Source organism: Opisthocomus hoazin, chromosome 18 (assembly GCF_030867145.1).
Source record: "Opisthocomus hoazin isolate bOpiHoa1 chromosome 18, bOpiHoa1.hap1, whole genome shotgun sequence".
Taxonomy (NCBI): domain Eukaryota; kingdom Metazoa; phylum Chordata; class Aves; order Opisthocomiformes; family Opisthocomidae; genus Opisthocomus; species Opisthocomus hoazin.
The window spans coordinates 1,695,936-1,722,217 of NC_134431.1; the positions used below are offsets into that span (position 1 = coordinate 1,695,936).

General features: G+C 50.0%; 2 protein-coding genes across 3 annotated transcripts in view; one reads left to right on the top strand and one right to left on the bottom strand.

Annotated features, from left to right (window-relative positions):
* The first annotated feature begins 1,079 nt into the window (after positions 1-1,079).
* EIF6 (eukaryotic translation initiation factor 6) lies at positions 1,080-7,869 on the top strand. The gene is made up of 6 exons (XM_075438903.1): positions 1,080-1,263; positions 1,343-1,428; positions 2,288-2,463; positions 3,590-3,766; positions 4,379-4,560; positions 5,753-7,869. The coding sequence occupies exons 1-6, from the start codon at positions 1,157-1,159 to the stop codon at positions 5,760-5,762; spliced, it is 738 nt and encodes a 245-aa protein (XP_075295018.1). The 5' UTR covers positions 1,080-1,156; the 3' UTR covers positions 5,763-7,869.
* A 2,605-nt stretch (positions 7,870-10,474) lies between these two features.
* MMP24 (matrix metallopeptidase 24) overlaps positions 10,475-26,282 on the bottom strand; it is a 46,720-nt gene continuing 30,912 nt past the window's right edge. For both annotated transcript variants that reach the window (XM_075438901.1, XM_075438902.1), the window contains 4 exons: positions 16,676-16,890; positions 15,458-15,596; positions 14,280-14,546; positions 10,475-13,044 (listed from right to left, as the gene is read on the bottom strand). In XM_075438901.1, the coding sequence (XP_075295016.1) occupies positions 12,707-13,044; positions 14,280-14,546; positions 15,458-15,596; positions 16,676-16,890 (959 nt within the window). In that variant the 3' untranslated portion in view covers positions 10,475-12,706. The remainder of the gene's footprint in view (positions 13,045-14,279; positions 14,547-15,457; positions 15,597-16,675; positions 16,891-26,282) is intronic.

A 26,282-nucleotide genomic window follows, 5' to 3' on the forward strand; every position in this document is an offset into this window, starting at 1 on the left:
CTGTTCTGTGGGAAGGAGCTGCGTGGGGTTCCTCGCGCGGAGGTGAGCACCCGGGCTCAGCCAGGGCCCCTCTGCGCAGAGCTGGGCTGTGCCAGGAGGGTACGGGTGGCACCGCTGGGCACACGCCTGGCACTGGGACGTGAGTGGTGTCTGCGCAAGCGTGGGATCACTGCATGGGTGGGATCACCGCATGGGTGGTGTCTGCGCACGGGTGGGATCACCACATGGATAGTGTCTGTGCAAGGGTGGGATCACCATGTGAGTGGGATGACCACATGGATGGTGTCCGCACATGGGTGGGATCGCTGCACAGGTGGGACCCCCACAGGGATGGTGTCTGTGCAAGGGTGGAATCACCACGTGGGCTGAGTCACCACAATCACGATGCGGGTGGGATCAGCATATGGATGGTCTCTGCGCAAGGATGGCTTCACCGCATGGATGGTGTCGGCACATGGGTAGGATCACCGCACGGGTGGTGTAGGTGCAAGGGTGAGACCACCATGCGGGTGGGGTCACCACATGGGTGGTGTCTGCACATGGGTGAGATCCCTGCACATGGGTGGGATCACCACAGGGATTGTGTCTGTGCAAGGGTGGGATCACCACTCAGGTGGGGTCACCATGCAGGTGGGATCACCACATGGATGGTGTCGGCACACGGGTAGGATCACCGCACGGGTGATGTAGGTGCAAGGGTGGGACCACCATGCGGGTGGGATCACCACAGGGATGGTGTCTGCGCAGGGGTGGGATCCCTGCACGGGTGGGACCCCCAAAGGGATGGTGTCTGTGCAAGGGTGGGATCACCGTGTGGGTGGGATCACCATGCAGGTGGGATCACTACATGGGTGGTGTCTGCACAGGGGTGGGATCACCATGCAGGTGGGACCCCCACAGGGATGGTGTCTGCACAGGTGGGATCACCGCACGGGTGGGATCACCCCGTGGCTCGGTCACGCGCGGCTCCCCGGTCTCCACGCAGCCAGCGCAGCCCCGGAGGTCGCCGCACGGTGGCGCTGTCCCCGCCAGGCGCGGCCGCGGCCGCTCTGCCCCCCCGCCCCCCGCCCGCCGGAAGCGGAAGCGGCGGCGCCGCGCGCGTGCGGCAGAGGCTGCGGTGCCCGGTGCAGGCCCTCCCGTCCCCCCCGGCCCCGGCATGGCGGTCCGCGCCAGCTTCGAGAACAACAACGAGTTGGGCTGCTTCGCCAAGCTCACCAACGCCTACTGCCTGGTGGCCATCGGCGGCTCCGAGAACTTCTACAGGTGAGGGAGCCCCGGGGCCCGGCCCCGCCCGGCCCGGCCCGGCCCGCCGCGGTACGCTAACGGCGCTTTCTCCTCGCAGCGTCTTCGAAGGGGAACTCTTCGGGACCATCCCGGTGGTGCACGCCTCCATCGCCGGCTGCCGCATCATCGGCAGAATGTGTGTGGGTAGGTGACGGGGCGGGCAAGGGGCCAGCCCGGCGGGGGCGCGGGGGGGCGATCCCGCCTGCGGTCGGTGCGTGCTGGGGCGGGGGGGGGGGGTTGGGGGGGGGTTGTACCGACGGGCGGCACTCCGCAGCCTGTCAGTTTGTATTTTAATGCCTGGAGTGGAAATGGGGACGCTGAAAGTCACCCAGTAACAAGGAGCTGGGGCAGCGGGGGGTGTTTGCCCGTCAGGGCTCGGAGTGGGCGAGGGGCACACATAACTCTGCGTTCTGGTAAACTGGGAGAAGTTTCATGTTTGGGAAGGTTAACGGGTCGGTGCCAGTGTCGGAGGGGCAGAGCCCGGGGAGGGGGGGAGGCGTTCACGGCTGTGAGAGTCAGAAAAAAGCATTTCGGCTGCCTGTGGCTGGTGAGGCCCCATCCAGTTGGACACACGTCTTGCTTCTGCTTTGTTCCTGTGAAAATAATGGTTTTGTCTGTCCTATCTCACTGCTTTGCCACGGTGACATGATACGGACAGGCAGCATCCGTGAGTTTTGTGGGGCAACTGGCACCTGTAGGGGAAATTTCTAGTCAGAGTTTCACTGAGAACCTCGGGCTTCTTTCAGCTCTGTTGAAGAAGAGAAGCGATTAAAGGTAGTGCTGTTCATCTCTTTCTGTTCTGAGATGAGTCTGTGCTTCAAGCTGTTTTCACTTACCTGTGGTGCTGTGTTATTTTTAAATGGTAACGTTATTTGGCTTGGGAGGAGTGGATAGGGCAAGGGCAATTCAAGCTGTTCTGTGAACAGCAGGAAAGTTGGAAACCCCATGAAAACATGCTTTTTTTTCTTTTGTCCTTTTTTTTTTTTTTTTTTGGTCATTTTAGGAAACAGACATGGACTGTTGGTCCCAAGCAGTACGACAGACCAAGAGCTTCAACATATCCGCAACAGCCTTCCAGATTCTGTACGAATTCAACGAGTAGAAGAGCGTCTCTCAGCGCTCGGCAACGTCACTACCTGCAATGACTACGTAGCTCTTGTTCACCCAGATCTTGACAGGGTATATTGTTTCCTTTCTGCTCAAGATCAGAATTGGATTTTGGACTGCTGACTTGGTCTCAGCTGATTTGCCTCTTTTCCTATGTCTTTATTTCTGGATGTGGACCCTGCGCGGAGCATCACGTGTGCCCTCTTGCTCAGCACGCTCCAGTGAATGCTCTTTGTAGAAGGGAGGGAGTGGGATATGGCAGTGTATTGTTGGGTGCAATCTGCTTTGCCTAAGTAAGAGTGAATCAATGAAAGAGAGTGTTACTGTGTGTAATAAAGAGACCGTAAAGAAGAGTTTAGTCAGGACTGCAGCAGTAGTGTGTGTGCCCTCTTGCTAGACTACACCTCTTGTAGTTCCAAGCTACTGCTGAGCTAGCTGAAATTTGTAAGATTTGAGAGTCCATGGGTGTGGTAGCATGTGTGTTTACAGAGGAGGGTTCTTGTATGAAAGCTTAGAATAAGGTAGAGGAGACAAAGTTGTTGTTGCTTTATGTGTGAGAACTGATATCTTAATAGCATTAGAGAGAAGTGTGTTTTGTGGCTACAGGTAGTGAAGGTCGTGTGCTTTCAGTTTGTGCTAACGGTGGTGAAGAAATGGGATCTGGTGTTAGCAGTGCAAAGGAAAAAAAAAAAGGGGGGAGTTAATGGTCTTTGCAGCGTATTATGTTTTAAACAAGTGTAAAAAGTGAGGTAAGCTGGCCAGAGAGGTAGAAATCAAAATAATTTACAGTGAAAACCTGGAGGGGAAAGAAGTTCTTAGAGTTACACAGAAGGATAAGACAGTTTTGTCACAGCGGTCTGGGACAGAGGAGGACTGGCTCACAGGGAGTGCCCAGCGAGCAGGTATGGACACGCCGATGAGCTGCCACCACCCTCTAGAAAGTGGGGAGCAGGGCATTCCTTGGCAAAGGCACGGCGTCATGGTTAGTTAGAGTGGCCCAGCTCAGTGCGCTCAGGTAACTGGAAACATCTGGACTACAGAGGCTGAATAAGCGTTTTGTAACGATTGAGTTGCGATGGATTGTGGGCGGGCTTTCAAAGGGGAGGATCCCAGCTGATGGCTGCGTGCAGGAACAGCGTGACTTCGAGTTCTGCGGTACCGTTCTGCTGAGGACTTTATTCCCTCTTTCTGTTTGCAGGAGACGGAGGAGATCTTGGCAGATGTACTGAAGGTTGAGGTTTTCAGACAAACGGTAGCAGATCAGGTGCTGGTAGGAAGCTACTGCGTGTTTAGTAACCAAGGAGGAATTGTGCACCCCAAGACTTCCATTGATGATCAGGATGAACTGTCGTCGTTGCTCCAGGTCCCACTTGTGGTAAGGCATTTGTGGGTTTGTGTTTGCTCTTCCCGCTCCCTTCCAGGCCAGTTCTCAGTTGTAACGTTTCTGCATCTCGTGGGCTCCGAGGTAGTTTTCTCTGCAGAGCTCTTCCAAGTGGGAGATGAGGAGAAGACTTGAACGGGGCAGGTCTTTGAGACCTTCTCCCTGTCTTTTCTGAGTCTGGATAAGCTGCTTGGCACCTTTAGTTTGCTTCTGAAACGTTGCTCTGCTGGGATTATGCAAGTCATGCCGAGTCATACAGGATGTGAGATGATTGTGGTTTGGTCAAAGGCAATGTTTGAAAAAATTAAGTAATAAAATCCTGTGCCCGCTCAATTGGAGTTGTGAATGTTATGACTGCTGTGGCTTTATTCTTCCTGCTTGTTAGATTTTATTTCACTGAACGTCACACGATTTTCTCTCCAGAGATTAAAGGCTGTCCGTTAATCTTTTTATGTGAAATCTTTGTAACTTTGTTGACGGCAGAAGCTTTAATCTTTCCAAGAGTGTGAGGTGAGGCCCTCTGCCAAAGACTTGTAATAAGGACGCTTAATGAAGTGTGTTGCTGTCAGCACGCCCCGCTAACTCTTGCTGCTGTGTTTTTGCCAGGCTGGGACGGTGAATCGTGGCAGTGAGGTCATTGCAGCGGGGATGGTTGTGAATGACTGGTGTGCCTTCTGTGGGCTGGACACAACCAGCACTGAGCTCTCCGTCATCGAGAGCATCTTCCGGCTGAACGAGGCTCAGCCGAGTGCCATTGCTACCAACATGAGAGATTCCTTGATTGACAGGTAAGGAGGATCCAGGTCTGCCTGTAGTTGTGATCAAAACAGGCAAGATTGTACTATAGAACTAGCTGTTTTCACAATTGATTTATTTTATTTTATTTTTGAACTTCCTCTTCCTGTTGTTGGGTTACTGACGACAGTCACCTCTTTGCAGAAGGGTTTGTTTCCTTGTAGCTGATGAGCCTGCTTAGTCCTGTATGGAAAGTGCAAGGGGTTTTGTTGCAGTTAGAATGCTTTTTGTGAGAAATAGGTTTCAGATACTTTTTTTTTCTAGCTGTTCAGTGCTTAGCTATGACATGAATGGATTTTTTTTTCAAAAAATCTTGTTTTAAAAGTTAAAATGCCCGTGACTTTGCTTGACATCTTGGCTTTTGATTGTTGTAACCCATAAAATTATTATCTCAAATGCCTGCTACAGCCATTTCTGGAGCCAGAAAGACTTTGGAGCTTGTCTGCTGCAGCCGCCTTAAATCTTTTTACGGCTGCTGCCTTGCGTTTTCTTTTTTTTAAGCCTTTTTGTCAAAGGCTTTGTCCAAGTTACCTTTTAATGAGAGGCAGGTTTTCTTGGTTTCTGCCTGGAATGGTGGTACAGGACCTTCCTCACTCATTAATGTATGCAAATTTTTTACAAGGTTTAGGCATACATGTAGATGAATGTCCTGTGTGGACTTCATTTGGGCTTTCATCTGATTACCACTCCCACAATCATTGCTGTGGTGCTAGAGGTGTGTTCCTGAGCTGCCTGGGCCATTGGAACTTAGTGGCCGAGTTCTCAGTTGTATGAGAATACCATATGGGAATGGTTTATGGCATAAGGAAAGATAAAGAATTCCTTGAATGAAGAACCCTTTGAAAGAGTTCTTTGCTGCCCCTTCATAGTTCCTGTATGGAGGCTTGACATCTCTGAGCCGAACAGAGCCATAATTAAACTAAAAAGAGCTTTTGATAATTACCTAGACTGGACTGAGTGTGTATTTTGCCTTTGCCAGCTTGACAAGTCTGTTCTTACGGCTGACTGTTAGCAGCCACTGGGTCTGCTTCCCGCTTTTCGTAGACCCCCTGTGTTCTAGGAAGGGAAATTTGTGCTGGGCCTTTGCAATTGGAAGTCGAGAGCCAACTGTACTGGTGTTTTGAAATGCTCGCTGCACTCTCTGGCACTCGTGTGCTAAATCTCCTTTCTGTTTTGTCTTTTTAGCTTGACATGAGCAGTGTTGGTTCCTACTTTCCAGAAAGCTCCTAAGGAGTGAACGGTCAAGCTGCTCTTCGGATTACAGACATCTAGACCTTCTGATGTTGTTTCTGCGGGCTTAGCCCAAGGAAGAGGCTACAAAATCAGCTTTTTATAGTATTTTGTAAACTAAATATTATTACAGAACCTGACAAATAACATACACAAGTTACAAATAAGGAATGCTCTCTATCTCTTTGCTGACATTTGCCAGATCTTCAGCTGTGCTTTTTTGTTCTGTGACGCTGACTGAGCCCCTCAAATTAGCCCACAATATTTACTCTTGTGGCTCTTGGATGTTGATCACTAGAGACTGCTTTGCCTTAAATGATGTGTTCTGCTGCACAGCAGTCTGTTTCAGCACATACATCGCACTGCCCCCTCTTTCCACACTTGCTAAAGAGTGGTGTTTCTGCTGTAGGTAGACTTAGGAGCCCCTTGTGTGTCCGATATCAAAAATACGGTCGTTTACTTGCCACAGAAGAATTCCGCAGTCACCTGCTCTCTTGCCCTGACTTGCAGCTATTCCTGCAGGACCGATGATGCTGAAGTGATCGGCTCTGGTTAAACCTGGAGTTTCTCAAAGTCAGTCCAGGAGCTTCTGACAGCAGCAGCGTGTGTCTGCCTCTGGAACAGCGGTATTTGATCTGTTGTCTGCAGATGCCTGGTGGCATGTGTGCTGCTTCTGAGGTGTCTTCAGGAGAGAGCATAGAAGAGCATGCTCTTGACGGTGGGCTTCAATTTGTTCTACAGGGGTTAGCCACCTATGCTGGGAAACCATTAGAAGTCAGCAAAACAAATCAGATTTAAACCACCTCATCTTGAATTAACTTGGAGACAAAGATTAAGCAACACGGTTCTCACCAGTTACTCCATTCAGTCAGATGTTACAGACTGGGGAGGTTGCTAATGAAGAGCTCGGCCCTTGTCAGGGAGCGATGGTGACGAAAAGGAGCCGTAGGTACTGCCTGCAGGTGGAAGATAGTCATTTGCTTCTAAACAGAGCTGTTGCTCGCTGATCTCTCATTTCAGTCATTTCTCTCCTGCGTGCCCGTTAAAGGTGTACCGCAGGCATAGAAGCGCCCCTGTTTCCCGTCCCGAGGGGGTGTGGAAGCTCCTTGCTTGCTTCCACACAGCTGCGTCCCTCGTGGCTGGGTTCTCTGGAGGAGTTCTGTCCTGAAGCACTGTGGGCAGAGCTCTTTTTTGGCCCTGGTGCTTCAGGCTTTGTAGAAAATCAAGTAAACTTCCGTGTTTGGTGTACTGTCTGGATGCTTAGGGAAGATTGTAGAAGTTTTGGTGGATTAAAGGTGGCTCCTTAAACTTCAAATAAAGATTGCTGTAGGATCTTTTCTGATCATAGCAGTCCCGCCATGGGGTCTGTCTAGAATGGTACCTGAGCCAGGGGCTGCCGTTTTCCGACAGCTCACCTTCCTGCTGCCACTGGGGAAGCCTGGACACAGCTCATAGCTCTGTGCTACTACAGCTCACAGTTTTTGGTGTTTATGGCCGCTTTGATGTAGTGGACTGCCTTTCTTGGCACTGACTCCGGCTCTGCTCCTCGTAGCATCTCTCAGCAGTGAGGGTGAGAAGCTGCTTGCTTTTGGCCACCTCACAGGGCTCCTCTTAGTTGTAAATGACAGAGTCTGACTGTTCGTCAAGTTTTGCTCTGCAACTTCCGCAACTCTTCCCCTGCCCCCTCCGCCATTCCAGTTGATGCGCTGGAACCCTGGTTTATACTGGTGATCTTGATGTGTGTTATGTCTTAAAAATTGCTAAGATGTAAACAAGAAAAACGATCCAGTCTCTGTGTAATCCAAATCCTTAGATAGGAAAGATACTGGTACGGTGCTGGGGGCTGTGATACGCCACAGAGGACTTGAGGCAGAGCAGAACAGGGTCTTGCTAACTGGTGTGGGACCTCTTACAAAAGGTGCATTGAAGCTTGGGAACTGGGAGGTGGCAAACGCGACACCCATGCTAAAGGAGGGCTTGTGGGAATGCTGAACTAGCAAGATGGACCTATGTACAAGGAAAACGGAAACTATAATAAAGAATGATATTAGTAGAAACATGGATGCATGATACCATGAGAGAGTGTAAACTGTGTTTTAATGGCAAGGCATGCCTTACAGGACCTGTGGAGTTCTCTAAAGGAGTGTGCAGGGATCTGGAGAAGGCCTGCTGTAACGTGGTTTGTATTTCCGAAAGGCGTTGGGCAGGTTTTTGTGCCGAAGGCTCGTGAGGCCCCTGGGTGAGTGATCCCGTGGAGTGAGAGGGAAGCCCTTTCACATGCAGGAGGCTGGGGGGGAAGGTCAGAGTGAACAGATTCTCCACGAGGTCCCCAGGGAGCTCCGCTGGGAGCCGTGGTGTTCAGCATTGCTGTGTCCTGTTGAGGAAAGGCAGCGGCTTAGTGCAGGGAAGTTTGCCCGTACTGACTGACTGACTACCCGGGATGAGGACTGACCAGTGGGTTGGTGGAAAGCTAAATTCAGTGCAGCTGAACGTGGAGCATGTGGTTAAGAACCCAAATTTCGCAGCTATGATGAGGAACTCTGAGCAGCACAAGAGCAAATTCTTGGCCTGCAGGTACGTATTTGAACAAAGGCGTGCTCAGTCTTCATTAACAGTCAAAAAAGCAAACTGAATGTTTCGAGTTAATTAGGAGAAGAGAGCCCAAACAAAGCGTCATTATCTGTAAATCCGTGACGCATCTTTATCCTGAGTACTGTGTGTAGATCAGGTGCAAGCGTTGCACAGTGGTTGCCAAGATTTTCTGCAAATACCTGTTTTTGAGTAGTGCTTATCTGCTCCAGCGTACATTAAATTTTGATTCTTCTGTAAACTCAAAGCAGCCAGGGGAAAGGCGGAGTGAGATACTCACGCTATTGCTGGTGACTTCCCGGGAGAACCTGCCTAGCAGCGTCAGCGCTTGCCAGCGCAGGGCCATGAGGATGGGACTGAGGGAGCAGCAGTGTGAAACAGTGCGGGAGAAGTGACAGCTCGGGTGGAGCGTTGCGGAACGGCAGAATTTCCAGCCGCAGGCCCTTGGCAGTACAGCGTGAGGCACTGCAAGCGCTGTGCAACACTCGACTGACGCTTTTTCTGTGCTGTATGGCGAAGGTGGCACTCTCCAGTGGCGATGCCAAAAGGTGGTGGTAAGGAGTCGTCAACAAAATCCTTGTATGTCCCCAGTGCTGGGTGTGGCTGCCGTGGGTTCTCAGGAGTCTTAAAAATGAAACTGCTGAACTGTGAAGCTGTGGGTCACGCACCGTGGCTATATACCACCTTTGCTGTCAGGCAGTGGAAGGCAAAGCATGACTATGGTCTTACGGACCATAAAGGTATTACGGAGGGCTGCAGGAATGATCTGAGGAACTACAGCGGATTCCAGCTGTGCTGGACAAGGAAGTGTGATGCTACGAGAAAGGCTGGAATCAAGCCCCGGGTGAACGTGACGGGATGGACAAGAGCTGTCCAGAGGTTTTGAGGGAGGAATGAAAGTCTCGCAACTCAGGGTTCAGTGAAGAAGTCATAGGGTGTACAGTTTTCACTGTCACTGTGCTTTAATGTCCAGAAACTTATGTGAGGATCCTCCACAGAGTTTTTTTTAAAACCTAAGTCCTCATGGGAGATCCCCTTGAGGTTTAATGACTCATTATAAGATAGGAACAAGTAATCCTACTTACAGTGGAGGACCGCCTCTGCTCTGACTGTAGTGACTGTGTATCCCAGCACATTTCTGACTTACTGGGAAAAACGAGCTTACTTTACTGGTGATGAAATCATTTGAAGTAGTCCTAAACTCAAAAAAATACATGTAGGATGTTGAGTGCAGTGTAGTTCGTGTAGTGGGCTGCTCGCTGAAGGGGCTGCAACTGCGGTGCTCAGGGCAGAAACGTGCGCAGGCTCCTGTCGGGCTGTACAAACGGCTGGTGCTGCGGGGCGGCGCGCGGCACCCCAGCGCACACCTGGGCATCCCCTCGCTCGCATGCCCGAGCTGAGCCAGCCCTGCTGTCCCCTGCTCCCTGCGGTCGCGACGCATCCAGGGCTGCGTTTTGGGCCAGGAGCTGGGACGCGGCCACCCGTCCACGCGGCGCTTTAGCCATGCTGGCGGGAGGCAGAGCGAGTCGATGCTCTTCTCATCAGGCGTTTCTGTAGCGTAATAGAGGATCCCAGCAGGGAGCTCAGCTGGGGGAATGTTGAGGAGCTACCCCTTAAGATAATGCTGATGTTTGTGCCCGGATCTAGCTCGCCCCAGGGCTGTGCAGGTGCTGATCTTAACAGGAGCGAGACAGTGGTGTGAGTGGGGTTGTACTGGGGGAGCGTGGGTCCACTGCTCACCCGCCTGCCCCAGTGCCAACACCTGTAACTGTAGAGGGCTGTCCTCAGCTCCCTAAACACCTACGCACATACCTCCCACCCCTGGGAAGCTCAAACATGCAGCATCTGCACCAGGAGCCAGTTAGGAAGCAGTGAGAAACGGCACCAAACTGTCTCTCGGGTTCTCTGGTCCTTGAGGAAGGCTGGATTTTGGCAGTACAGGGCAGGCGGCTTGCCCTGTTGCAGACTCAGGCGTTGTGCTGCCTGCACAGCCCGTTACTCAGTGTATGGTTTTGAACAGACCCAAACATCTACCTATGGGCAGGAGGGAAAAAAAACACCACAAACAAAACCAGACGTTCCTCTCCGTTGTAAATTTTTGTTTGTTTTTAATGATGGCTGTTGGAAGTTGCTCAAAGGTTTGGGCTGTCACAGTCCCAGAAGAGATGGCAGCGTACAGATGAGTTCGATGTGCCATGTGGCTGTGGCGTTCGTGGTGTGCATCCTACCACATCTATAGTACACATAGCAACGTACGGAGTAGCGGGGGGGGGGGTGTCTAATTAGTAGCTCCAATTTCATTTGGTCCTTTGCACTCCTTCACCCATCATAAGACGTTATCACATTTTTTCACTAAAATTCAAAGTTTTGCATCTACTAGCTTCTCACTTACTCTGTAATATGTTTGTAAGATTTTTTTTTTATGTTTAAACACAATAAATAGCTTGGCTATGGAAATCAATTATGAAGGACAAAATACAGCTTGAGACGCGTTATGCAGTCCTAGTGGGCTTCACTAGAAGTATCTATTTGTCTATCCTGCTTCACCATAGCAATACTTGAGCACTAGCTAGAAATTCAGAATGCTAACAGGCTTTCTGCTTCTTCATTCCTCATCCTTGCAATTAGGAATAGTTTTAGCATGTTTGTCATCCTTTTTTTTTTTTTCATGGCTGACTTTATGAAGCTGTACTTTTTCTATACTAACTGGAGATTCTGGGCATTTCACTTCCATTGCACTGAATAAAATTCGGTGATAGGCAGAGGGCTTCCTTTAATCACCTTATGGTTCCTTAGGGTGAGTGTGCAGAGCAGTTCATGTGCTTGCACGAATGGCACTTCCGTACACGGCCGGCCTTCACCCTTACGTTGCACTGCAGGAAACTCTCCTTCCACTCTTGTTTGACACGGTAGAAATATCAGCATCAACAAGAAAGTGGACAAAGTTTGTGGTTAGGACATAACATCCTGAACCATTCACAACTGTAGGAGGGATAACCAGAAGCTACTGTTGTCGAAAGAGACTTGTGGAAAGTTACTAGCCCAAAGTTCAGATATTTATCTAGCCTTTACCTGATTTTTCTGTCTTTGTCAAGCGTGGCTAATGACGAACTCCTACTGCGTGGCACGCTTCCTTTGGTCCTTGCCAAGTATCTGCCTGTGAAGAAGTGAGCAAAAAGAAAAACCAACTTTCGAAGGCATACAGTGTTTGTAACATCTACAGAGATTGGACTTAGTTTTATAAACAGGCCTAATTCTTACTGTATCTTGACTATTTCAGCAAAATATTATGATGATCTCACTCCAAACAAACATTTCCATTCTCATGAAACCCAACACAGAAATTCCACAATCTAGTTACACATGCCACAGAACAACATCTCGTCTTTTCCCAGCATCTTAACAGGGGCAGAGTGCAGTCTACGTCTACACATATTTTTCAGTGTATTGGTAAATAACCATTGGTTCATTGTTTCTTGCTGATGGGAGCTTAAAACAGCATCATATGACATTTAAATATTTCTTTCATGAATGGCTCCCAAAACAAAAACGTGTGTTCCCATGACTGTTTTTTCAGACCCAATTACTCTGTCTTCAGATTGTCCCCATCTAGGGCTTGGTGTCGCCAGGCAACGTTACGGTGTCTGGTTCGGTGCTCTCGAGCTCCTGCTCTGCGCTCCTTTACCGCGGTGGGTGCTCAGTGGTTCCTCGTGCGTTGTGCTGAGTGTCGGCGTTGATTCAGTATGAATGTACAAAACATCTGACCAGCAGGTATTGGAAAATTGTATCCAGGCAATTCCCTGGATTTTGTAATAAACTAAGATCTTTTAGAATGGTTCAGCATCAGAATGTCTTCTGCTTACGATACTGAATTGTTCCTGTTCATAGATTTCACGATCTTAATTCATTTATGAGACAGCTATTAAAAAAATGGTTCTGTTCAGAGGTGGTTTAGCTACACTGGAGAATGCTGGGTTTAACAGGGAGCACTGGTGCAGGGAACTGAAGGAAGTTTCCCAGGTCAGTTGAAACCTGTCTCGAAGACTCTGATGTTCGCAGCGTGAGCCTGCGGAGGATGGCACACCACGACTGACACGCCACTGAGGCAGCGAGAAGGAAAGAGGCTCCGCACTGCGAGGCTGCCTGTGTTTTTTCCAGTTTTCCTGCTTCTTTCAGTCCCAGGCTGTCCAAAACTTGTAGGTCACTGAAGTAGTTTTGTTTGGTAGGCTTCTGAATGCATTTTTTTTCCTTTTTTTTTTTTTCTTTTTTTTGTCCATAGTCCTCACCAGATCAATGAGCTGAGATGTGCAGCGGGCTGTGTCATACCCACTCCTGGACAGGTCTTTTGTAATACACAACGTTTTGCTGCACCTCTTTGTTTTTAAACTGGAAGATCGTGTATACCAAGACAAGGATACAGAGAGACAAAATGCAAGGGATCACAACTGCGATTGCATTGACAGTGCTAGGCACATCGTTTATTGTCACCATAATATCCACATCGTCATGGGGCAGGCGTCTGTCTTTGCTTCGTTCAACGTCCTTCTGGTTACAGCCCATCCAGTCTTTGAGGATTGACCTGGGGTAGCCTGGCTCCACACTCAGCCTCTGGTTGTCGAATTTCCAGTACTCCTTCCCTTTGTAAAAGTAGGTGTAAACTAGGAGACAAAACAGAGAATAGCTCTCAGCACACCATTTCCAACTTGATAAGCTGTGCTTGTGTGAGGATGTGAGGAAAGGCTGGAGGGGGCAGCTGCTCAGGCTGATAAAACGCGTTCATCCAGAGCATCCCAAAACCACTGAGAAGTGAACGTGGTTGCGGAGCTAGGATTTAAAGGAGAAGCCACAACCCTGGCTGCCGGGTGCAATGCTGTGCACAGAGCACCAGTCCCCTTGGCCAAGGCAACTCACTAACTCTGAAGTGGTCTGCAGTGAGTTATTTTTTACTAAAGCATCACTAGCAAGTTAATAACATCACCTGCAGAATGATGGTGTGTGCCTGGGGGCGACAGCATCTGGAAGAATACTTAAGGTTTCTGTTCACCCAGCCAAAGGGAGCAGATGCAGATCCTTTCGGCTATAGACTCCAGCAGATCTGGCCTTTGTTAAGGAGCAGTCTTGTCCTGCTGCTAATAAAAGGCTGGTGGTTTAGCTACATGTTGGCGGAAGGGCCTCTCATCTCCCCAGATGACTCCTTTTCTAATCGCTCTCAAGTGAGTGGGGGGGGGGGGAAAGAAAGACAAAAGGAGACGGGAACAGTGGTGAAAGCGCTGGGTCTCCTGCATCTGTCCTCCAGCTTCACTGGCCCTCACTGCAGTCCTCCCACCTAGCCCAGCCCGACAGCCCTCGTCTCACACCACAGCCCCAAATTTAAACACAGCCTCAACAGCACAAGCACCTTCTGTTAGTTCTTTCCCCAGCTGGAAGAAGAGGAATAAACTTTCAAATCGGAGGAAGAAATGTGTTGGAAGGAGCCTCGGGAGGTCCAGCCCTCCCTCAGAGCATGGCAGGCTGGAGCCTGTAACAGAGGGACCGAGCTAGCTACAGGTAAGAAATGAGGAGGAGAATGTAAGTTACGGCATCCTCGCAGTCGAGGCCCAGGAAAACTCGGGTAGGGAATGTGGTGACAGCAAAACCAGAAAAAGTCCCCTTCCCATCCCCCCAAGCCAGCATTACGCTAATGTGGCTTAGCAGTTGAGGAGGTACATGGGTTGGGAGAGGGGCCAGGAAGGATCTCAGACTGTCGGTGCTGGCGGGTGCCAGTGTGACCCTGGGACTTTGGAGACTCGATTCCTATCTCAGCAAATATTCAAAACATCCCACAGCCAACAGCCCAGCTCGAGGCAGACAGGCTGTTACCAATCTAACAGGCGTAACGACTGCAGATACGTACAGCCTTCTTTGCTGATAAAAGCTCCCTGGGGAGCCTGAGGGATTCCTCGCCACACGGTGATGGGCTTTGGGTATCCTGGGTCCGTTGCCCTCTTGTCCTCGTTGTACCTCCAGTACCTGTCGCCTTTGAAGAAGTAGGTTTTGCCTACCGGCTCCCAGCGCAGAGCCGTGTCGATGCCTTCCCTGGGCAGACAGCTCCCCAGCTCCACCAGACTGTGTGGGTAGCCTGGCTCTGCTGTCACTTCTTTAAAAACCCAGTATTTATCTCCTAGAGGTGATTGGGGACACAAACAACAAACAGATTTGCTTAATTAGCAGTTGAATTGATATAAATGTCAAATAGCCACAATGGACCACAGCATGCTGAGGCAGTCCAGGCTTAGCTGTATTCTGTGAAAAAGCTGCTCCTCCTCTTCATTGTGAACCTGAAACCTCCCGATTTCATTTGCTGCTCCTCAGCTCACGTTTTGGAAGGGGTGTTAAACAACCCTTTCCCATTTACCTTCTCTAGGCCAGTCACGATTTCAGAGGCTTCTCTCATACCCTGTCTTTGTCATCCCTTTCAGGCCGAGTTCCTCGCGAGAGCTCAGCCCACCCTTTTCCATCATTTCTGTTGCCTTTCTCTGAGCCTACTCAAGTTTAACACAGTTTATTGAGCTGAGGGACTGAAGCTGCAGACATACAGCGTGGTTTTTATGGAGGCATGCTGCTGCTTTCCACTCTTCCTCGCTTGCAACTTGCTCCCAAGTTACCGGATCCTGTTCAGACACTGTCACGGCGCAAGGAGCTCATCTGGGCCCCATCATAAGGTTGGTCAGTTTGTCTCTTTAGGAGACAATTGTCCAGAAGGGTGGTGTGGGAGCGCCCTACACCTGGCGAGCCCTGATGCCATGCCGAAAGGTGTTCAAGGAGATAGGCTGGAGACTGGCAGCCCCTGGGAAACAGGAGCTGTTTCTTGGTATCACATGGAAGGCCATTTCCACTAATGAACATTAGCTTTATACAGAGATTATCCTGGCAAGGCCAACCCACGCTGAACTGTATTTTAAGGATTAGTGGCTGCTTGAAGTGTCCCCTTGGAAAAGGACAAGGATGTACCTGTTTTCCCCATCCTCATGCCATAAAAGGAGCGGGTGATATGAGGCAGGTGTGGTAGCCTTGGACTGAAATGTACTGTACCTTTGAAGAAAACGAATTTTCCATCAGACCGCTCATAGGCTGCATCAATCTTTGCGGGGAGGCCTTTCCAGAACTGCTCGATTTGCATGGGATACCCCTCCTGCACTCGGTTGTTGCGCAGACGCCAGAACCAGCGATCCTGAGAAAACCAGAAGCGTCTTCAGACTGAGTATTTTTATCTTGCAGTCAAATCAGGCTGGATGTCCAGCATTAAGCATTACTAATCCCTGCCTAGGCCCCGTAACCATTAAAGACAGAAGTCCTGGTTCAGATGAGAGCTCCACCCCAACCCAACACTGTCTCCAGTGAGGGAAGCGCTTCGTGGGGAAGACGGCAGCCAAAAGGGTGAGAAGTTGATTGCTGGTGCTGTGAAAAGGGTGGAAAGAAGGAGAGGAAAAAAGGAGCAGGGGGAAGCAAGTCCAGAGTTATAAGCGTTATGAACTGACCTCTCTGTGTGTCTCGTCACCGAGGTGTCACGCATGTGCTGGTACAACTGGTGCTCAGCTACCGGACCCCAGGAGAGCCATGCAGCCTTAACACCACCTGGTGACTCAGAGCCTGTCAGACTTCGCCCAGATACCGTCCCAGCCTTCAACTATTTTCACTTCAGGCATTTTCTGCAACTGATGTGGTTTGTCTGTTTAATGACCTTCAATATATCCCTCTCCGTGTTCACACTCATGGGGCAGAGTGAAAGCTGCAGGTATTTTAGGAATGGGGCCATGAATTACCATATTCAGGGCACTCTAATGTGGGTTATTGAGCAAAGCCTCGCCCTCCTCCCTGGCTGTAGTTACAAGCAAGCTTGACTCAAGCTCCCCAAGGGTTCCAGGCAGGCCGAGTGCTCCCTGAAGTCCAGGGCTCCATGCATGCCATCTCTGGAGTCAACGAGGCTTAATGCACGGGTAGGTACTGGTATTGCTTTCTGGTGTTACAGGTGGCTCCTCTCTGAGCTTGACGGTGTCCGAATTCTCTGCCCGTGCATCCAGCTCACATTCTGGTGCGCAGGCTGCCTGGGCATTTCGTGAGTCCCATCAGGCACTGTTTCCCAATATTACAGAGCCAACCTGCTTACATTTCCTTCTGACTGCCCATCAGCCTCAGAGGAACAGAGCTATTTTCACACACATTTCAAATCTCACTACCTTATACTTCCACTAATCTTTTCCAGCAATAAAACTAAAGAAAGACTCATGGCTAAGCAGGAATTCTTAGTACCTTGAAAACAAACATTTCTCCTCTGAAGAGAGCCACGGTGTTGAAGTTGCCATCACAGATGTTCGGTTTCGTGCCAGGAGGAGACGGCCTGTCACCCAGAGGAGGACTAGGAGGTCTTGGCTGTCTCTCGTGTTTTCTTTCCGAAGTGGAGTGAATTCTGCGAACAGGAAGAGTCGGTAAAGGCCTGGTTGGCTCCAGGGGCTCAACAGGAGGACCTAGAAATGAAAAGAAAAACGTTTAGCAAAGTGGACAAGTTTGGATTTTCTGTGCTTCCCTTGTAGGTTTTAAAACTCAACAGGCTGGATGAACAGCATTGCAAGGGATGTACATACTCCTTACGCAGAGCTCCATCCCTAGAAATGGGGAGCAGAACGAGATGCATCCACACGCGAAAGATGTCCCAAAACTGATGAGCGATATGAACCGAGGAAGAGCCAGCATGTTTTTGTGGGTCTTCCCAAGAAGGCTGGAGCTGAAAGGAAGGAGGAAGCACACCAACCACGTTCCCAACTGAAATGAAAGGTAATAACCCTCGAATAGAAATGCTTAGTAGACCTTTAAAAAAAAAATTGCAAAAACCAAAGCAATACCAGAAAAAAGTTTGGGTGCGAAAAGCAACACTACAATCTAAGAGGAACTGCAGGGGAATTTAGAAATTAGAAAGCAATTACTTTATTACATCTTAGTCACCAATCTTTGCTTTCAGAACTGCAGGGGAACTCTGCTGAACAGCTGCGATAAGGGAGCACGCTCTCATTCACATGATGCCCCCCCAAGCACAGCTCTCCCCGTCGATCCTTGCCCAGCTCAGCCTTCAGGTCTGACAAGGCTGCAGGAGTGTAAGGAGTTACAAAAATACAAGTGCCTTAGGCTTGGAGCAGAGGTCTGCTTTTAAACCGACTCTGCTGTAGGATGATTCCATTAACTGTTAGTGCTAAAATCTGGACCAAATCTAATTAAGAGAGTTACAGCTTTCTTGTTGGTTCTCAGAGAAGGCCACAAGTTAGTATGGCGATAAGCAGAAGGCTACTAGAAGCAAGAGATTTGGGCAAGTTTTGTATCTGATGTAATCAAATGGGATTTGACTGTTTCTTTGCATGGCTTATGGTTTCAGTCATGTTCTGAACGGTGCTTTTGAAGGGGCTGTGGCGAGAGGTTGCAGGACAAACCTCCCCCGGTCGGCAGAACGGGGGCTGACTTTGGTGGCTGCTGTACCAGTCTCCCTGGCCTAGGGGCTGACCAGCCCTGCGGATGTGCTTCACACCAGCTGCTATCCCTGAACGCTTGCACTGGCCCAGGCTGATCCCCACGGGCTGAGAGCGGCCCTGTCGTGGGCGATTGCCTTGCCCACACCCAGAGAACGAATTTACGAGCAAGGATTCAGATACCGATGGAGGCTACGCACCTGTGGGATTAGACGAGGACTTCTGCAGATAAACATTGTGAACTGTGCTGCCTAAAATGGTGATTAGGTGCCCAAGTGTCCATGTCAACTTAGCTCTTAACCGTTCCATTTTCAAAGGGGTCCTATGGTGAATGAGCACTTAACAACCACAGAGAACTTCTTGTGGTGTGAAGCACACGGGCTGTGCAAAGGCATCTCCTCCAACAAGCGGCATGCTAGCTGGCACTGCTGGTTCAGGCTGGAAAGCTCATGGAGGTAGGATTGAGTTGGTACCGTGGGGATACGCTGCGGAGGAAGGGGTGGGAATGGGGAAAGAGGTCCCAGGCAGCTCCTACACAAAGAAAGCTGGGGTTCTAGCTTGTTCAGAGGGGACACGGGAGCACAGCGTTCAGCTCCTGCTTTGGTAAATTGAAGCAGCAGGAAATTGGGAACCTGTTTTGGCTGCCAAAAATGGCAGTTGGTACCAGTTATAGTATCACGGAATCACAGAATGGTCGGGGTTGGAAGGGATCTCTGGGGGTCATCCAGTCCCACCCCCCTGCTGAAGCAGGGTCACCCAGAGCAGGCTGCACAGGACCTTGTCCAGGCGGGTCTTGAATATCCCCAGAGAAGGAGACTCCACAACCTCCCCGGGCAGCCTGTTCCAGGGCTCCGTCACCCTCAGAGGGAAGAAGTTCTTCCTCATGTTCAGCTGGAACTTCCTCCTGTCCTGTCGCTGGGCACCACTGAAAGGAGCTTGGCCCCATCCTCCTGACACCCACCCTTCAGATATTTATAAACATTTATAAGGTCTCCTCGCAGCCTTCTCTTCTCCAGGCTGAACAAGCCCAGCTCCCTCAGCCTTTCCTCATAGGAGAGATGCTCCAGCCCCCTCATCATCCTCATAGCCCTCCGCTGGACTCTCTCCAGTAGCTCCTCATCTTTTTTGAACTGGGAAGCCCAGAACTGGACGCAGTGCTCCAGATGGGGCCTCACCAGGGCAGAGCAGAGGGGAAGGAGAACCTCCCTCGACCTGCTGGCCACACTCCTCCTCATGCACCCCAGGATCCCATTGGCCGCCTTGGCACCCAGGGCACGCTGCTGGCTCATGGTTAACCTGTCGTCCCCCAGCACTCCCAGTCCCTCTCCGCAGAGCTGCTCTCCAGCAGGTCCACCCCAAGCCTGTACTGGTGCCTGGGGTTGTTCCTCCCCAGGTGCAGGACCCTGCACTTGCCCTTGTTGAACCTCATCAGGTTCCTCTCTGCCCAACTCTCCAGCCTGTCCAGGTCTTGCTGAATGGCAGCACAGCCTGCTGGTGTATCCACCACTCCTCCCAGTTTTGCATCATCAGCAGTACCTGAGTAAGTTTAAAACCCAGCCACGTACACGCTTGGTGAAGATAGGAAATGCTTGCACTAAGGAAAGTCAGGTCCCGACTGGGACCTAAGCAAGGAAGCAGTGGGCAGTGACTCCCTGCATGCTGCAGGTCTCTCACCAAACAGCAGAGTGAGCCTTCTGCTCCCGTGCTGCCATCCGCATGGCTTTGCGTGGATGTGCTTTGTAACTAACCTAGAAAAAACTCTAATGCATGTCCTGCACGATAGGATTTCCCTGCCAACAGACTGATACAAGGATCATCTTTCGAAATGAGACTATAGCACGTTGAGAGGCGTTGTCGTTTGTTCCTTCCCCTCTGCAAGAGGCTAACGCTGCCGTGCACCGACCCAATCAGACGTGCATTTCTGTTGCCACAGATTAATCTGAAAAGCCTCTCTGGGGATCAGTTTAATTGCTACAGCGGAGCAATTTCATCAGACAGCTATTTTGTAGTTTGCAGCAGACCGCTGCCAGTTCCAGCCCAGGACGGATCCCTCTGTTGTGCGAGGCAGCTGGCAGCAAATTCACCCCAGGACTGTATGGAGGACTCCAGCGAGCACTGGTGCCTTTCAGCAGGGTGAGATGTGCAGCAACCTGCAATGCAGAAGCACAGCTGCTGCCAGAGGGAACGGGCTGGGAGGGACCCAAGATGTCCCCGTGCGTTGCGTGTTCAAGCTGCTCGCTGGAAAAACACAGAGTGTGAAAGCGAGTGGTTGCCAGGTCAGGGTGGTTCTGCTTCTCAGACACAGCGAACGGACAGAGATACTCAAATCAACAGCAGTTCAGGATTTCCAGAAACAACAAGCCAAAAACTTCACACTTTGAGAGGAGAAGAGAGCAAGAATAGAGTTTTACAGAGACGACCATGAGCAGTAAGATGAGGACATGACCTTAATTTTTCCCCCTCTCTTTAAAAGGAGAAAAGGGTGAGACAGGAGTAATATCTAAAGAAAAATACGATGAATGTATCTGCTGGGTCACAAAGACACGCAGAATCTGACAGTAAGGTGCAGAACAGGCACTACAGTATTGTGGTCATACGCTAAAAATGTAACATCTCATGCCTGACTGGAGTCACCAAAGCTTCACTCTTGTCTTCACAAGCGAAGACCACTCGTACAGCAGGTTACAGCCTGCCCTGCCCCTGCTGCAAGGCAGCAGTCACGTTCGGCTCTCTCAAGTCCAACTCCAGTGCCCAAAGTCGGTCACAGACTTCTGCAGAAAAGAGGAAAGTTAAAATAGCAGCTGCAACTCAGGGGACTGTGCCATGGTGTTAAGTAGCCCCGAGATGCCACTGAAGCAGAACGCAGTAAGCTTGCAGGGCAGAGGCAGCTGTACACGCTGCGGTCGGGATGGCGCAAATCTGCAGTGATTCGGGTAAACCAGAGATCTGCATTAACGGAAACATTCACTAGAGCAGTGGAAAGAGATCACAAGTCAGGATCAGCAACGGAAGCAGGGCCACCGTACGTGCTCACTGCCTGCCATGACCGAACTAGCACTGGCACGTCGCTCTGAGGGAGGTACCCAGCGCTGACAGGGCTGCCCACACATTTTGCAGGTGGTACTGCAACTTGCTGGGATGCAGACTGTCATTTCACCTAAAATACTCCTCTTACCGTCTTTCCCTGCCAGCCATGGATTTTTCCTTGCTATCTCTCGCTTTTCTTCTTGTTTCTATGTAATTTATCCTGACTGAAGCCTTGTCTCTTCTTCTTATACAGATTGCATTTTTATTTTTAATTGTTGCCTCCGCTTTGTCACTGAGGGTGGACTTAGAGCTAAAGGTGGAAGATAATCCTACAGTTAGGCACATGCAAGGAGCAGAGGGACACACGCGCAACGTGAAACTCCTCAGGTCCCAGTGCTAGGCAGGCAGAACTCAGTCTGCGGCTCGGGGGTGGAAAGCAGAAGCACAGCCTGTCCATTGCTGAAAAAAGATGTTATCTCGTAAGACCTACGCCACTTCAGAGCACAAACTGGCACGAAAGCAGACTGAATAGACGCTATATAGTTTGCCATTCATTACTATTTCCAGAATCTCATCACACTAACCTGCCTCCAAAACAGATGGCTAAAGGCAGGATCTAACAGGTTTATCAGCAGCAGAGATTACCGTGTGAACAAAGAGTTACTTAAGAGATGCTCGGCACCTTGGTATTTATTACAGGAACTGATTACGCCCACACTGATATAACTAACCAGGCAGTATCACACACAAATCACAGCCTCTATCACTACATTTCCAAGCAGCTTGAGAGAATCAGTCAGAGCAAATCTCATTGAGAGAAAAATTACATGAGAGAGGCTATTGCATGGGTCTGCAATTGGGCCTGAACCCAGTCACCTAGTTACTGCATGTGATCCCAGCACCGGAGCCGAACCCACCCCCGGGGCTGGACCTGCAGCCACTTCCACATGGGAAGCAGGTAAGAAACCTCCTGGAGCTGGAAGCTCTATGTTCTGGAGGGAAGCAACTTGCTGGGACTTTACAGACACTGTGTGGAGAAGAAGACTTTCTTCCTCTCTATCACAACCAAGGCAAAGAATGTCAGAAAGCTTTTGGGTCACAGCAGATCACCTTCAGAGTGTGACTTCCGCCACTGGCACTTAGCCTCCTCCCTTCATGCGTCCTCTGTCGCAGACCATCTGAATACCAAGGTGACCTGTGAAGATAACACAGAGAGAGGAGGCATTTAGGAGCCACTGTGTCGATAGTTGAGGACAAAATCTAATTGTACTGTCCTCCCGGCTATTGACAGAGTGTTCCCTCAACTGCACACCGCCTGCCTGGAGGCTCGGCACCCTGCACGGCTCCGCACCCGACAGCCAGCTCTGCGGGAGCCAGGCGGCTCGCCAAGCCTGCCAGCGACAAGGACGCCCTTCGTGTCAGATCAGGGGAGACTACGATCTGCCTGCAAACAAAGGCCTGTCTTCACCTTGATTCTCACTCCAAGAATGAAACTATCATCCAGACTACACGCAAGCAGTTACGCTTTTGAGTAATATACACAGGTTTTTTTGGCTGTAAAAAGCGGAGCTGCCTACATGTTTCGGCAGGACTGTGTCAGCTGTCCAGGTACGCAGGAAAGGCTCCTCGGTTTCAAATCACAATGTATGATCCAAAGGAGCCAGGGAGAGTGAGAGCAACCCACCTGGCTGCGCCGGGGCAGGGGACAGAGGTCCCTGCTCACATGAAATGAGCTAGCTGCCAACAAGCTATGGCAGGGATGAGACACGGTCCATCCACACAGCTCAGAGCTCAGGAAGAATGTGTTTCCCTTGCTCGCTTGGTAAACCTGTTCACAGAGCACTTGGCACTTCTGTGCTTAGACTTCAGCAGTGAAGAGAATTCGCTGTTTCACTTAGCCTGGGCATCCTTGCCACAGGGCACTACAGTCGGCACAACATGCCCCAGCACCTCCAGCGTACCCAGCGGCTGGGCAGCCAAGGCCCTCATGATCATCACTGGGTGGCAAGAACGGTTTCCTGAGCCTTTCTCACATAGACGTTGTCCACTGAATGACCAACTGCCACCCAGGTGATAGACCAGTCACCTGGCAGACAAGCATCCATGGCTGAAATCCTTGCTCCAGGCCGAAGGGAATGCTCTCCTGGGCTTTGTAACACGGCAATTCACCTTGTGGTTTGGTTCTCTGCTTTGGGTGTTAGAAAACCAGGTCCAAAATTCCCAGGCCTAGGCAGGCAAATGATGAGAGTTTGGGGCTTGGCAAGATGCTCCAGCTGTGATGCTTTGCAGCCCAGTTCCTCTCTAGAAAAACTTTAAGAAGCCCGACATCTATTCCAGTGCAAAACAGAACATTCTTTTAGGCTCAGCAAGATCTGTAGGATGACAGAAATATTTCATGCCCAGCCATAACATAAAGCAATGTTTGTCCATCAGCTGAGAAACCTCCCAAGAGGTGGGCTCCCCCTCAGCTCCCCCGTCACCAGGAGGCAGCTGATCAGCTCTTCTGACACCCAATGCGTGCAGCTCCAGGGCTGACATGGGCATAGGTGAGTCCTGTGTCGTGGCAGAGTCTTCCAGGCATCAGGTGGACTCCAAGGACAGCACCAGGAACCAGGCAGTTATTCCCTGCCTGTTTTTCGGAGGAATGGGAATGGTGAGACTCAGTGGGCGCGCCAGAGCTGGAGCCTGCTATTTCCTGCTGGGGCCAACAGGGTCTCTGGACAGGAGGAAAGGTGCAAGTGAAGGGATGCAACACAGAGACGGAGTCTAGTATCTCTGTAACATGGCACAGATGTGGCACCAGGGCAGATCCCTCCAGCTCTCGTATTACCACAGATTTTCCCTACTACAGATTTTTCCCCTTCCCTCTTACGAGCACAGCACCATGGCCATGGATCCAGAAATCCCAGATCTTGCAGCTTCTACAGATAAGGTCTCAGACATTACTGCATTCTCTTTCCACATTCAAGAAGACATTACCAGAAAACATGTTTCCAGATCCTGCATGACAGCAAAGCTTGCTCTGATGGTCCCACTCACAATGCAGTGTCACCATGCGGAGCATTTTGCATCAGGTCTTTCTGCTGGTTCATCACAAGCCATCTCACACATACACGTAGGTTACAAGGATCTGGGATTGCTCTACGGGTCACCGTTGGGAAAAGGTGAGGGAGGTTATGAAAACCGTGCCTGCTGCACAGGAGTGATGAGGCTGACAGAAGGTGCTGTTTGCTCATGGACACTGCGCCCTGCTGATCCCCTGTTCCTGGATGTCAGAGCTGGTGTTGTCTAGTTCCTTGGCCAGGGATTGGTGTGGTTTCATGACCACCCTGGATCTCAGCTCTCATGGGATACAGCACGTACACTGACTGGGAGCTCTTCTTGAACTGCAGAAAAGATGTGTGAGGTTGACACAGCCTCAGTGAGATCTGGGAGGTCCCAGATCCTTTAGGTTGACTCCAGGCTTAATGATCTGGTCTGTCTTCCAGTGATTAGGAGACCTTTCCTCTGTGACCTTAGGCTTTAAAAGGGCCTTGAAGGTAATGGCCTGGTTCACCAGCTGCAAAAGGGTGCTTAGAGCAGGCCGTGAAGAACAGGAGAGCCAGTGCTGAAGGATGAGCAGCTCAGGCTGTGTGACGAGGCCACAGCTGAGGATGTCTCCTCTATCCATCTGCATTGTAGCTGCATGCAGCCCTGACTTCAACACTAGCAAAACTAAAAGAGGCAGTCAACTCAGGATATCCAGGCGACCTACACAATGGTCTTATTTCCAGTTTAATTTATCCTGGGTATGTCACTTGTGACATGGGCACATAAGTACAGTGGGAGATATCCTTCTGAAAAAGACACGTAAAGAACAGTCATCATATTTCCCTCGTTTTGTCAAGGAACAAGCTACAAGAAGCACCTATGCTGTCCTGTCTGCCAGTCTACTCTGTCACCTACGGTGCGCTGCTGGCCTTTTCATCATTAGCTTGTAAGTGGAAATAACATTTTAAACATTGACCTTATACTAACCAGCATGAAGCATGAACAAGAGTGCACATCACCTGCTGTCTCTTTAGGTGAATTTTGAAATAAATCCAGCAGAAAAGAACTTAAATTCAACAAATCATTATATGACGGATCTAGACATATTTCTTTTCTAATGGATAAACACAGATCCAACACGAAAATAGAACTGAAGTGCGTCATTCTCAAAAGAAGGAGACAAAACGGACATAAGCTTTAGCAGAGCCTCTGTTCACAGAATCACAGAATGGTCGGGGTTGGAAGGGACCTCTGTGGGTCACCCAGTCCAACCCCCTGCCCAAGCAGGGTCACCTACAGCAGGCCGCAGAGGACCTTGTCCAGGCGGGTCTTGAATATCTCCAGAGAAGGAGACTCCACCACCTCCCTGGGCAGCCTGTTCTTTGTTCTAGCAACTTCAGTGGAATGAAAAATTGGCAATTTTAATCAAATTTATTTTTTAAAAAGGCAAGGCGGTGGCTCTGGCTCTATGACTTATTTTGCATAGTAGGTTCCTAAATAATACGCATTGAGCACATGCTGCTGCACTGTAGAGAACGTCAAAGCAGCAAGAAAGCAGGAGGTTTTCGTTTTTGGCCAGGTGCTCTGGTAGATGGGCTTTTGGCATTCCCAAGACACAACAAAGCAGATTGGCACTGTGGAAATAAAACACATCAGCTGAACGTTCCTGCTAAAGCTACAAGGAGGACATTTCAGCAGTCCCTTCTCAGTTGTAAGATGCTCAAATGAAATGATCTGACCTCGTATCTCCAGCCCCAGGGAGAAATCTGTGTTTTCCATCTTTTCTTTGTGAACCGTAAAACCTAGTTTTAAACCAAACTTTAGTTTTTGGACCGTAACTCTGTACTAAGGGCCACAATCTCTACATGGGGAATCAAAGCTCCTAGTGCAGAAGCTGCTCCGCAGCTCTCCCCTGCTCTCCCTGCAGGACTTGTTACCTCTACAACCACCACCACCGCCCCCAACCCACTCCAGTTCGAAGGCCTTGGAGAAGAGCCTGGTGTGATTTCACAACAGTCAACAAACTAATTCCTAAATACGACCTGCGCAGTCAGTAATTCATTCATACTGCTTTTTTCAAGCTGCCTTAAAATTTTAAGCGCATTATATTGCATGCAGCGTATCTTAACACAGTAAGTGAAGCAGCACGGCTGTCAATTCCTTCTCTGCTCCCTTTCCAAAAATGTATCTGAAAACAGAGAAGCCAGTAATCTTCTCCTGATTGCACTTTCACTGTCAGCGATAAATTACTTTTTTCCTTTCTGATTAATCAAAGTTCACAGGAACTAAATCAACATTTAAAAATAGGAACAGCATAATGACATTATAGCAGCTTTCAGAAATGA